This window comes from Danio rerio, chromosome 3 (assembly GCF_049306965.1).
Source record: "Danio rerio strain Tuebingen ecotype United States chromosome 3, GRCz12tu, whole genome shotgun sequence".
Classification (NCBI taxonomy): Eukaryota; Metazoa; Chordata; class Actinopteri; order Cypriniformes; family Danionidae; genus Danio; species Danio rerio.
Window position 1 is genome coordinate 11667032 of NC_133178.1, and position 13508 is coordinate 11680539.

At 38.1% G+C, this 13508-nt stretch overlaps 2 protein-coding genes across 2 annotated transcripts in view; one reads left to right on the forward strand and one right to left on the reverse strand.

Moving 5' to 3' along the window:
• LOC141381148 (uncharacterized) overlaps nucleotides 1-13508 on the reverse strand; it is a 587543-nt gene that overhangs the window by 476821 nt on the left and 97214 nt on the right. The window lies entirely within an intron of this gene.
• Nucleotides 1-13508, forward strand: part of dnaaf5 (dynein axonemal assembly factor 5) — a 42954-nt gene that overhangs the window by 9168 nt on the left and 20278 nt on the right. The window contains exons 5-6 of the mRNA XM_073944160.1: nucleotides 2325-2557; nucleotides 4747-4977. Coding sequence (XP_073800261.1) covers nucleotides 2325-2557; nucleotides 4747-4977 — 464 coding nt within the window. The remainder of the gene's footprint in view (nucleotides 1-2324; nucleotides 2558-4746; nucleotides 4978-13508) is intronic.

Here is a 13508-nt window from a genome sequence, read left to right on the forward strand (position 1 = left end):
GAAAATGCAGAGTGGCAGGTAACTCTGGAAACTACTAGCCACTGTGGCTGGTAAGCAAAAAAAATTCATGTCAAGCCCTGTATACAACATCTATGCTTAATCTGTAGCGCAGACTCTCAAATGACATATAACATATCAGATATTTGAGATACTGTAGCCCTCCCTGACCTCCTCAACAGATACTGATGCTTGGTTATCTTGTCCCAGAATAAAGCCCCACAGGCCTGATCTAGTTTATGTTTATTTCATCTCTGAGTGAAACTAGGAAGAAGCTCTCTGGGTTTCAGAGATTTTTGAGGCCTGTAGCCCCCTTAGAAAGTCTTTGGAAAAATACTGATAGACCTTACCGGTAAATTCAAAAAAAAAAAATGTTGACACATCGATTCCAAAATAAAGCTAAATTCTGACATCATCAACCAGAAATGGCCTGTAAACGACTGCGCTTGTATGTGTAAACATAGAAGGGGTCTGGGTTTTGTTGATGTTTTCACTTTTATCCAAAGCTTTAGCATTCATGCAGCTGCTTTGTCCCAGAGACATCCAAAGCTGCCACAGCTAAATGTTTAGACATTTGTCTACATTACAAATTTTGTGGATGGATATGTATCGTGAACTACTTCGCTGAAAACATGGAGGAACATTTTCGCTATCGAGATGTTTATATTATCAAAGTCCCTTAAAGGTGTATTCTATAGATTTTAATAATATGTCTGTGCTGACGCTCACCAGAGCACTCCTGCACTTCACGTCAAGCAACTGAAGCAGAGCTTGAAGGTAAACAAACAGTGGCTTATTCATTCATTTTCTTGTTGGCCTAGTCCCTTTATTAATCCGGGGTCGCCACAGCGGAATGAACCGCCAACTTATTCAGCAAGTTTTTATGCAGAGGATGCCCTTCCGGCTGCAACCCATCTCTGGGAAACATCCACACACACATACACTCATACACTACGGACAATTTAGCCCACCCAATTCACCTGTATCGCATGTCTTTGGACTGTGGGGAAAACTGGAGCACCTAGAGAAAACCCACGGGAATGCAGGGAGAACATGCAAACTCCACACAGAAACGCCAACTGAGCCGAGGCTCGAACCAGCGACCCAGCGACCTTCTTGCTGTGAGGCGACAGCACTACCTACTGTACCACTGCTTCGCCCTAACAGTGGCTTATCATAAGCATTTTATCGATAATTTTTTTCAGTTGGCATTCAGAAGGAACATAGTAACGTTATATGACTAACATCCAGCAGCTAAATGTGTCTGGAAAGATATTTAAAGGCTTTAAATTTTCATTAACAGCGCAGATGTAAATGCGTCTGAATGTTCTGATTGGCTGGAGTAGACGTCTCACATTAGCGTGTTCTAATCATGAACGCTCTCTTTCCTGCAATTTTCCTCCTGCGTTCACAGAGTAGCATTTCGGCAAATCACCGTTAGTGTTACAACTTCTCTTTCTTAAAAGTTGCTGGAACGAATTTACCTGTATTTTTAAAAAAGGGTGCATTTACACATACAGACCTTTCCGGTAAATTACTAGCAATTTTCCGGAAAGGTCTGTATGTGTGAAAGAGGCTTGTGACTATACGATGATTTTAAAAGCATTCAGGCATCTGAAATTGTACCTTTAATAACTTTATTGAATTATTTTTATAATTCAATTGCTGTACCTGAATACTAATGCCTCTAAAAAAATGATAAACACTGTTTATTTCAACTGTAACGTTTCTTTTTTGTATTTATCTACGATTTCAATATGTTTATTAGATTTTATGCAGAATACACTCCCTTACAGAAACATCCCAATCAATGTACAACGATAAATTCTTTCTAAATAGTTAATCAGGTGAAATTGTATTCAGGGCGGCATGGTGGCTCAGAGGTTAGCACTGTGGCCTCACAGCAAGAAGGTCGCTGGGTCGAGTCCTGACTGGGCTAGTTGGCATTTCTGTGTAGAGTTTGCATATTCTCTCCATGTTGGCGTGGGTTTCCTCCTGGTGCTCCGGTTTCCTCCACAGTCCAAAGACATGCACTATAGGTTAATTGAATAAGCTAAATTGGCCGTAGTGTGAGATTGTGTGTGAATGTGAGACTGGGTTGCAGCTGGAAGGGCATCCGCTGGGTAAAACATATGCTGGAATAGTTGGCGGTTCATTCCACTGTAGGGACCCCTGATAAATGAGGGACTAAGCCGAAGGAGAATGAATGAATGAACAAAATATTGCGATGTTTGATTTTTTCATTATCGTGCAGCCCTAATGACAATGGATGAAAGTGACGAAATAATAAAACCCAGTGCTGTTTTGTTTCTGTTTGTTTGTTTCAGGAGAACGTCCCGGGCTGGGCTGCCGGGAGCTGGTGGTAAGGAATCTATCCAAGCTGCTTCCTGCAATGGGTCGGGATATTGGGGACTGGTTGGTGCAGACGCGGGTGAAGACGGTGCAGCTGCTGCGGGTTCTGCTCCTGCATGCTGAAGATCACTGTACACAACACCTGCAGATGCTGCTCACAGTGCTGTATCACGCCTGCGCAGATGCTGAGACTGACGTCAGGACACAGGTGACACAGCAGCCAATCACTGTCACTGGTTACTCTCTTAGTCTATCTTTTGATCTTTCCTTTCTGATATTTCTTCTGACCGAGAGAACGAATGATCCTCCATTCTCTCCAACCCTTCATTTGTTATTTTGATTCATCCATTCAATTGTCTGCCTTTCCATCTTTCTATCCATCTGTCCATCTTTACTTTCTATTATTCCATCCATCTTTTCTCTCCATTCATCTCTCTGCCCATCCATCCATCTATCCATCTTTTCTCTCTGTTCGTTCATCCATCCATCCATCCATCCATCCACCTATCAATCTATCCATCAGTCTATTCATTCTTTCCTTCTGTTCATCTGTCCACCCTCTATGTTTGTCCATTAATCCATCTATCCATCCATCCTGTCCATCCATCCATGAATGCATTTATTCTGTCCCTCCATTCATCTGTCCACCCATCTGTTTGTTCATCCATTCATTTATTCATTCATCCATCCATCATCCATCCATCCATCCATCCCTACATTCATTTATTCATCCATCCATCATCCATCCATCCATCCCTACATCCATTTATTCATCCATCCATCCTCTTGTTCCATTTATCCATCCATCTTTCCTCCATTTTTTCCCATCATCTGTTTTCTCTCCATTCATCTCTTTTCTCTCCATCCATCCGTCTGTCCATTCATCCATTTTTACCATCCATCCATCATCCATATTTTCTCTCCGTACATGCATCTATTCTTTTCCTCTATTCATCTGTCTATCCATCTGTTTGTCCGTTCATCCATTCATCCATCCGTCCATCTTCTCTTCTCTTCTGCTATTCCCTCCGTTTTCTCCAACCATCCATCTGTCATTTAGTTTTTCTCTCAATCCATTGATGGATTTATTCCATTTATCTCTCCACCCAACTATGTATGTCCATCCATCCATCCATCCATTCATCCATCCTCTCATCATCCATCCAATTCTCTTCCATTATCCATCATCCATCTTTTTTCTCATTCATCTCTTTTTTTCTCCATCCATCTGTCTGCCCATCCATCTATTTTCTCTCTCCATCCATTCATCCATCTATCATTCTTTTTTTTCTCAATGCATCAGTCCATTCATTCTTTCCTTCCATTCATTCATCAATCCATCTGTCAATTCATTGATTCTTTCCTTTGATTCATCTGTCCACCCATCTATGTTCATTAATTTATTCATCCATCCATCCATCCATCCACTCCTGTCCATCCCTTTTTCCATCCATCATCTATATTTTCTCTCCATCCATCCAACACCTATCCATCCATTCATTATTTTCTTTGATTCATTTGTCCACCCATCTGTCCATCCATCCCTCCACTGTTTTTCATCAACTCGTCTTTTCTATCCATCCATCCATCCATATGTTCATTCTTTCCCTCTTTCATCTGTCCACCCATCATCCATCTTACCATCTGTTTGTCTATTTGTGTCTATACTTCTAAATTTGCCATCCATCAATCATCCCTTCATCAATCTTTTTATCTATCCATGTTTCTCTCCATCTATGCATCTGTCATTCACTTGTTCCATTCATCCATCCATTCCCTTTATCAATGCATTTGTTCATCTGTCCATCCGGTTGCCTATTCATCTTTCTATTCATCTATCTCTGCATCTATCCTCAATTCTCTTCATTCATCCATTATTCCATTTGTACTTCATTTTTAAAATCTATTTTCTGCATCTATTCATTCATCCATCTATCCTACCGTCTGTTTGTCCATATATCTGTCTATCAATCTGTCCTCCATTCTCTCCATTGATTCATCCACATATCCAATTGTCAGTTCTCTCTATCTTTATCCATCTGTATTTCTTAGGAATGACACACTTCACCTTAAAGGGATAGTTCACTCAAAAAGATACAATTCTGTCATCATTTACTCACCCTTTACTTGGTTCAAACCAGTTTGTGAACACGAAAACATATATTTTGAAAAAGTTGAAAGTTGAAAACTTATAGCCCTTGACTTTCATAGTATTTGTTTAAAAACTAAAGTAAATAGGAAAGTAAATAAATTTCCATTTTTTGGTGTAAACTATCCCTTTAAAGCACAGTTATGCCACTTAAAAGTATTTTAGTGGACTGATTGAGTTTGTAATAGTGCATTGATTTAGATTTTTTACACAGAGATGTCTATTTTCACTGTCTCTCTGCTCCTCAGTGTTTGGAGTCAGCCAAGCTCCTGGGAGTGTTTGTCAGTCCAGAGGTTTACCTCAAGTTACTCTTACCTCATGTCGAAGACTCCAGTTCCTGCTCATCTGCCTCTCCCTGGGCTCCGCTTATGGTTCTGGGGGCCGTATTATCTGGAAGTTCCAGAGAGACGCTACGACCCCACCTGGTCAAAATCGGAGACACACTCGCCCAGCCTGAAGTCTGCCTGGGGTCCCAACAGGTGGGAGACAGCAACAATTTTGCTTCTACCTGCTCTTGGCTGAATATTATTCATTACATAACTTTCAAGTTAGCAAGTTTGGGTGTTATACTAGGATTTGTGTGTGTGTGTGTGTGTGTGTGTGTATCCATTTATTCTTTCTCTCCATTTACACATTAATTTGTCCACCCATCTATGTTTGTCTTTCCATCCATCCATCTGTCCATCCTCAATCTATCCATCTTCGCCATCCATCCATTTATCCATGAATTTTTTTTTGAAAGAAAATAATTCATTGTTTGTGATTTCATTCATTCATTTCTTACTTTCATCTGTCCACGCAACTATGTATGTTTGTCCATCCATCCATCCATCCATCCATCCATTTATTCATTAATTCTTTCCGTCCATTCATCTATTCATCTGTACACTCATATGTTTGTCCGTCCGTCCGTCCATCCATCCATCCATTCCTTCCATTCATCTGTCCACCCATCTGTTTGTCCGTCCGTCCAATTATCCATCCATCCATCCATCCATCCATCCATCCATCCATCCATTCCTTCCCTTCATCTTTCCACCCATCAATGTTTGTCCATCCATCCGTCCATCCATCCATCCATTCATCTGTCCACCCATCTATGTTTGTCCGTTCATCTGTCCATCCATCCATCTATCCATTCATCCATCTATCAATTTCTTCAATTCATCTGTCTACCCATCTTTTAGTCCATCTATCCATCCATCCATCCATCCATCTATTTCTTCCATTCATCTGTTCACCCATCTACATTTATCCATCCATCAATTCCTTCCATTCATCTGTCCACCCATCTATGTTTGTCCATCCGTCCAACTATTCATCCATCCATTCCTTCCCTTCATCTGTCCACCCATCTATGTTTGTCCATCCATCCATCCAATCATCTGTCCACCCATCTATGTTTGTCCATTCATCTGTCCATCCATCCATCTATCAATTTCTTCAATTCATCTGTCTACCCATCTTTTCGTCCATCCATTTCTTCCATTCATCTGTCCACCCATCTACATTTGTCCATCCATCAATTCCTTCCATTCATCTGTCCACTTATCTGTATGGTTGTCCATCCATCTTCTCCATCTTTCGATCCATTTATCCATCCATTCATCCATCTGCCCTCCATTGTATTCATCATCTATATTTTTTCTCAATTCATCTCTTTTCTTCTCTTTTTCATTCATCTCCATCCATTTCTTCCATTTGTCTGTCCACACATCTATGTTTGTCCATCCATTTCTTCCATTCATCTGTCTACCCATTTGTGTTTGTTTGTCCATTCATCCATCCACTCTATATGTTTATACATCCATCCATCCATCCATCCAACCATCCACCCTCCATCTCTTTTCTTTTCTTTTGTATTCATCTCCATCCATCCATTCGTCTATCAATCCATCCATTTTCCATTGATTCTTTTCATTCATCTGTCCATCCATCAATCTGCCCTCCATTGCTTTAATCTATATTTTCTCTCCATTTATCTCCATTCCATCCATTTTCTTAATCAATCATCCATATTTTCTCTCCATCATCATTCCATTTATTCTTTCATCTGTCTACCCATTTAATTTGTCCATCCATCCATCAATTCATCCACAATTTTTCCATCCATCCATCCATACATCTCTATCTTTTTCCATCCATAAGTTTTTTCTCTTCATTCATCTTTCCATCCATATGTTCATTCTTTCCATCTTTGATCTGTCCACCCATCCATTTTTTGTTGGTTTTATTCATCCATCTAACCATCTATTTGTCTAAACATCTGTGCCATTTTATTCCTTTCCCACTTGTCAACCAGCAATCAAATAAATTGTTTTGGTTTGACTATAAATGAATGGAAGTGAATCAGACTTGAAATCTTAACACATTTATATTATATTAGTTAACCCACACTTGTTTAATAAATAAAATTGATTTTAGTCCACAAAATCAGGAAAAAGTATGGAAAAAGACATTTGTCTTTAAGTGGTAACTTTGGATTTAAAAAACATATATGTGAACTCTATCGTGGCATCGGTTTTACAAAATCATATTTTTCTACCTATTGTTATTTTATTTGTATTTAAAAAACAGTTTGCACTTTTATTTGGTTATCTTAATTAAAATTTACCCTTCTCAAATCTAGTTTACTTAAAGAATGTATTTTATTCAATTTCCTACCACACACACACACACACACACACTCATGTTTCAGATGTGTTAGAGCACATCTCTCTCAGACTGAGTGGAAAAAATCCCACCCAGACCCAAGAGTCTGGCCCTGGTTTCCTCTCAACCCACATTCGACTCGCTTTGATATCAAAAATATCGCTCTATTTTTTGAGTCCACCGTCTCGTTGGTGCCAAGTCGCCATCCCAGAGGGCTTTGCAGGAATTTCCTCTGTCGTGTAATTAAAAGTGCGAAAAGAAAAAAAAGAAAAAAACACAAATTTTGCCCTGACCTCCTCTGGTGTCCATCACAATCCTGCATACTTCAGTACAGCTGTCCTCATCTCATCTAGAACGTCACGCTAGAATCTCACAAAGTTTTCCTTCCGTTCAATAATGTGTCTTCAGAAGCATTGCAGGACACGCTGTAAAGACATGGTACATCACAGATGTTGCAGGACCTCTGACTCTCCCGTAGAGACAACAAAAAAAGGAGGAGAGAAAGAATTTTTTTGTCTTTTTGCGGGAAGGAAATGGCAAATTATCCTGTTTTTAATCCCAGAGTTGAAAATAACTGGAAGTTTGGAAATCGAGGGAGAATGTAGAAAAATATTAGAGTGATTGTTTAATCTCTTTACGAAAATATAGTCGATAAAACTTGTTGTGAATGAGATGCATGCTTATTTCCTCAATGATGTCATTTTAAATGCAAAGATAACATCGTTTGTTATGACAACTTGACATTAACAGATACATCACAACCGCCCTTTATTTTAATCCTGACAATTTGACATTACCAAGACAACAAAACTTGCCATAAATCTGTCATAAACATGACTGTCATGAGGCCCTTGTGTGTTTATAAATATTTTTCTGATGAGTTTTTCAGTGGAACAAACTGTATTTGTCATTAAAATGTCTTGTTAAAAGTGTCATTCCTATTCATAACTAATATTTAATTACATTTTAGTGATGGATTCAGCTTGTACCACTGTATTTGAGATCAATAAAAACATGAATAATGTCATTATAAAATTCATGATCTATTTAAAATGGCTTCATGACAATTATGTTTATGACAGATTTATGACCAGCTTTGTTGTCTTGGTCAAGTTGTCTGGTTGTTATGTATTTGTTTATGTCAAGTTGTCAACAAACAATGTCATTTTTGCTGTTAAAATTTCATAGCTGGGCGAATGACACTCTAGCCCCTTTCACACATACAGACCTTTCTGGAAAATTGCCGGCAATTTTCCAGAAAGGTTGTATGTGTGAACAGGTCCTTTTTGAAAATACCGGTAAATTCGTTCTGGCTTTTTTCCGGAAAGAGAAGTTGTAACATTACCGGCAATTTGCCGGAATGCTGCGCTGTGTGAATGCAGAAGGAAGATTGCCGTAATAAGCGCGTGCACGTCTAGAACGTGCTGACGTGAGACGTCTGCTTTAGCCAATCACAACAGTCAGACGCATTTACGTCTGCGCGGTTTGTGAGAATAAAAGCCTTTGAATATTTTTCCAGACACATTTAGCTGCTAGAAGTTAGTCAGATCACGTTTATATGTTCTTCTTAATGCCAACTGTTTAAATAATCATCGATGAGATGCTTATGATAAGCCGTTGTTTGTTTACCTTCAAGCTTTGCGTGTGCCTGTGAAACAGCCTGTGAGCGCCTGCACACGCACATATTATGAACATCTCGACATGCGAAAGTGATCCTGCGAAAGTTGTTCACAATATTGATCATCCACAGAGTTTGTAATTTAGTCAAATGTTTACAAATACAAGCGCAGCCGTTTAAAGCTCATTTGTGGTACCGGTATTTTGGAATGGATGTGTGAATGCTCTTTTCCGGAAAATTTCTGTAAAGTCCTCGCCTGTGTGAACAGCGCTTTTTTGAATATACCGGTAAAGTCGTTCCGGAAATTTTCCAGATATTTACCCGTATCACTGTGTGAAAGGGGCTTCTAATGACAGTGACGTGTCATATCATGATTTTATAGGTTTCATGACCCTCACCCTTTAAGTAAAGTGTTACTACACAATCAAAAAGTAATCAATACTATTATTTTTGCAATCAAAATAAAGACAGTAAATACACTTACATGTATACTCTTTCAAATAAACTCTGTTGTATTGGTGTTTTTTATGTAAGAATCTTAGAGGGAAAGTATCAAATTTTAAGCACAAACTGCTACACCTTTAGATTTTTTATTATTATTTTTTTTAAATTGTAAGAGTATTTACAATTTTCACAAATTTTTAATATATTAAAAAATATTTTGACCACATGGATGGATCAGCAAAAACACTTAAACATACGTTTGACCTCAGTTTGAAGAAAATATGAACAGAATATGGGACAGTATAACACCAACAAGTTTCATACACTCAGAAGAATAAACTGAACAAAGTCGTTATGTTTTGTTTATTACATGACTGTCTGAAATACTCGCTTCTGATTGGTTAGTCACGACATTCAGAGTATGTTATCCCAAGATAACAACTGCTAAATAATGCAGGCTCATCTGGAATCTTCGAATCACCCTGACCATCAGTGAATACTTTCATATTTATATATCTTGAGATTTTTTTTTCTTATATTACTCTATGCTCTAATCAGCAGGTTTTGATTGATTAATACACAGGTTAGTGTATACTTAATCAGCTGTTTTCATTTCTTAGCTTTGCGTTTTTGACTGTTTGGCATCATCTTATTTCTTAATAATGTGCAGGTTAGTGTATTCTCCATCAGCTGTTTTCATTTCTCTCAGCTTTGTGTTTTTGACTGTTTGGCGCCACCTTGTGACTAAATAATGTGCAGGTTAGTGTATCCTCCATCAGCTGTTTTCGTTTCTAACAGCTTTGTGTTTTTGACTGTTTGTCGCCACCTTGTGACTAAATAATGTGCATTTTAGTGTATCCTCCATCAGCTGTTTTCGTTTCTAACAGCTTTGTGTTTTTGACTGCTTGGCACCATGTTGTGTCTGAATAATGGGGAGGTTAGTGTATACTTCATCAGCTGTTTTCACTTTTGTCAGCTTTGTGTTTTTGACTGCTTGGCACCATGTTGTGTCTGAATAATGTCCAGGATAGTGTATCCTCCATCAGCTGTTTTGGTTCTGTCAGCTTTGCATTTTTAACTGTTTGTAGCCATCTCGGGACTGAATAATGTGCAGGTTAGTGTATACTCAATCAGCTGTTTTTGTTTCTATCAGCTTTGTGTTTTTGACTGTTTGCCGCCATCTTGTGACTCAATAATGCTCAGGTTAGTGTATGCTCCATCAGCAGTTTTAATTTCTGTCAGCTTTCCATTTTGACTGCTTTCGTGACATCTTGTGACTGAATAATGTGCAGGTTAGTGTACAACAACCTACTGAATGTACTTCAACTTAATACGCACAAAAAGGCTCTTGTTGCTTGAAAATGTTCCTATTGTACCACTGATAACAGATGGACTGTTTTTGTATTTTTTCTGGACTTTGAACAAGTCAAGACCATTACTGTTTATGAAGGATAAGAGAGCTCCAGGATTTCATCTTAAATCTTTTAATTTGTGTTACGAATACAAACAAAGATCTCAGAAGGTCTGATTTTTGGGTGAACTAACACTTCAATCAGTCTGGCTCTATATGGTCTATACAAAATATACTGTTTTTGTAATTAAGTCATGAAATCTTGAATGTGTTTTAGGTTTTATGTGGAGCGCTTTGGCTCGAGATGGGTGTTGAGTGAGCCAAAGCAGATGTTGTGATCTCGCCTCCTTTGATGTCCCACTGCTCTTTGATCCACTTGTTGTCAGAACACTTTCCACTGTCTGTTTTCCAAAACCATCAGGAAGAAAAAAGCAGGCCATGTTGGAAATAATACGCCTGCGGTCCTCTTTTGAGGGCATGTCAGATGCTCTTCAGCAGAAGATGTGATCTTGTCTCGTGAATTGAATTTGCGATGCCTGTAGGACATGGAAAACAGAAGCTCCTCGTGTTTTGTTTTCACCGTTGCCATGGGAATTTAAGCAGGAATGTAAATCTCAGCTGTCGAAAGAAAGGTACATATAAAAGTTCACATTAGTGTTGTCACAATGCTGGAATGTAATACCTTCACAAATTCTGACTTTTACACTTTCAGAAATGAAGGTCACTTTTTAGGTACTGGATATGTATTTTAAGTATTACAATTTACATTTTAGTTACCAATATGGACCTTTTAGGTACAAATGTGTAGCTTTTTGAAAAGTTACCACCCTAGTGACTGATATTCTACCTTTATTTCTAAAAGTATACAGAGATATACAGTAATAAATGGATATAGTTCACCCAAAAGCAGTCAATGACTTCTGTATTAATTTTCGTTTCTACTATAGATGTCAATGGCTGCCAATGTCCAGACATTCATTAGAATATTTTCTTTTGCAATTCATAAATGTTTAGAACCACTTGAGTGTGAGTAAATGATGAGGAATTTGTCATTTTTGTTTGAACTGTTTCTTTAAATAAAATTACAGTGATTATTGTATATTTCTTCAATCGACATTCTAATAAATTTCACAATTAGGGCTGGACGATTTGGCCTAAAATAAAAATCTCGATTAATTTAATATTTTAAATAACTTTGATTATTTTATTTTAATATTTATTTATTTTGCCCTCATAGTTCACTGACTTCGGTTCACTGGTAAATATCCTCACATATTACAAGTGAGAGATTTTTGAATAAAGGATGCATTACTTGATTTTAAAATAAATGAAGGAAACACACACTATCCACTATCTGTAATTATTTATTGCAAATCAATGTTGAACAACTGAAATTAAAACACACTGACTGAAACCAACAGTTAAAAAACTTGCACCTTTAGAAACAAAATTATTTATTTCTCAAGGCATATCTGGTGCAGCTTCAAATCGTCTTCAATGTAGTGCAAATGTGCGATGTGTAGTTACACGATGTATAGTCACACAAAGGCTGCGCCGGACCACACCTGTGCATTAAATGCAGAAGGGTCACCTGACTCCACACTTGGTAGGGAAAGTCAGTAAAAAAAATTAAGTGATGACATACAGCTATATTGCACTGCTATGAGTGTGTTATTGCATTTATACAACAGTTCAACTGAATAATCGTGTATTTAAAAAAGGAAAATCAAGCACGGAGAGTCTAAAAATTCTTTTTTATGAGAAAATACTTTCTTCCGCCATTTTTTCACATCTACAGCTGTCGTCAGAACAGCAGAAATTGTTGCCACTTCACCAACGTCACTTTAGAGCTAGTATTTGAATGATTCTCTAGCATAATGTCTAAAGTGATGACAAAACAGGTGATTTTGCTGACATTTTAAGATTAATGTGCCATCAGTCTACAGAGACCTCCTAGTATTTCTCTATTGTAATCGGGAGATCAGAATAATTAAGCCCGAAAAAGCCAAAGCAAAGCAAACACCTGATTACTATGGTATAAATACAGCACTACAACGTACAAAAGAGAGATTGACTTACAGTGTCACTTACCTGTTTTATAATGATTTGATCAGCTGTAGTTTGAAATTACGAGTTTTTCCTCCTCTAAGGGCTCTTATTATGCAGTCTCTGTCGCCATTTTGTGGCAGATAGTCAACCGTCTTTTTTCAATGACAAGCTAATGGCCGACACGCTGTATCTCCAAAATTATATATATTCAAAAAAGGCACTATCCTTATAAATAAACTGCATAGTTGCAATCTAAATAACTACATTCTTGCCATTAAAAGGCTCAAAAGTACATGATGTTGTCTAACAGCTGCAATATTTGTCAAACTGTAGTGAGTTTATTGATTTTCTGTCACTCCATGTGGGTGGAGTAATACACAAGCATGAGGAAGTATTACTAGTGTGTGTGTGTGTGTGTGTGTGTGTGTGTGTGTGTGTGTGTGTGTGTGTGTATTTATTTAATTATTTATTTTTCAGTGTGCTTTTCACTTTTGCCTTCTATATTTAGTATTAAAAGTGTCGCCCACACTGGCAAACACATGCGCGACACAGGCTCTTCCTGTGGGCAGTGAAACACCTGCAGGTTAATGATGCTCATGTTCATGAGTGCAGGAAACACTGAGTCCCTGTTCACTGTCAAAGTCACACACTGTCTAGACATAAAAAGAAACGCAAACACACACACACACACACACACACACACACACACAGTTCCTGAGAGAGGCTGAAAGTGCATACACAAAATAACAGACACTGATGGAAAGACATGTTCGTTGGGTGTTTAGGGCTGCTTCATGGGTTCAAAGAGTTGAGATGTTTGCTTTGTTCCCTTAACAAAAAATAAAGCCGTGTTTATTGACTATCCTGTCTCAAAATGCGGCTAAAAATATTTCACA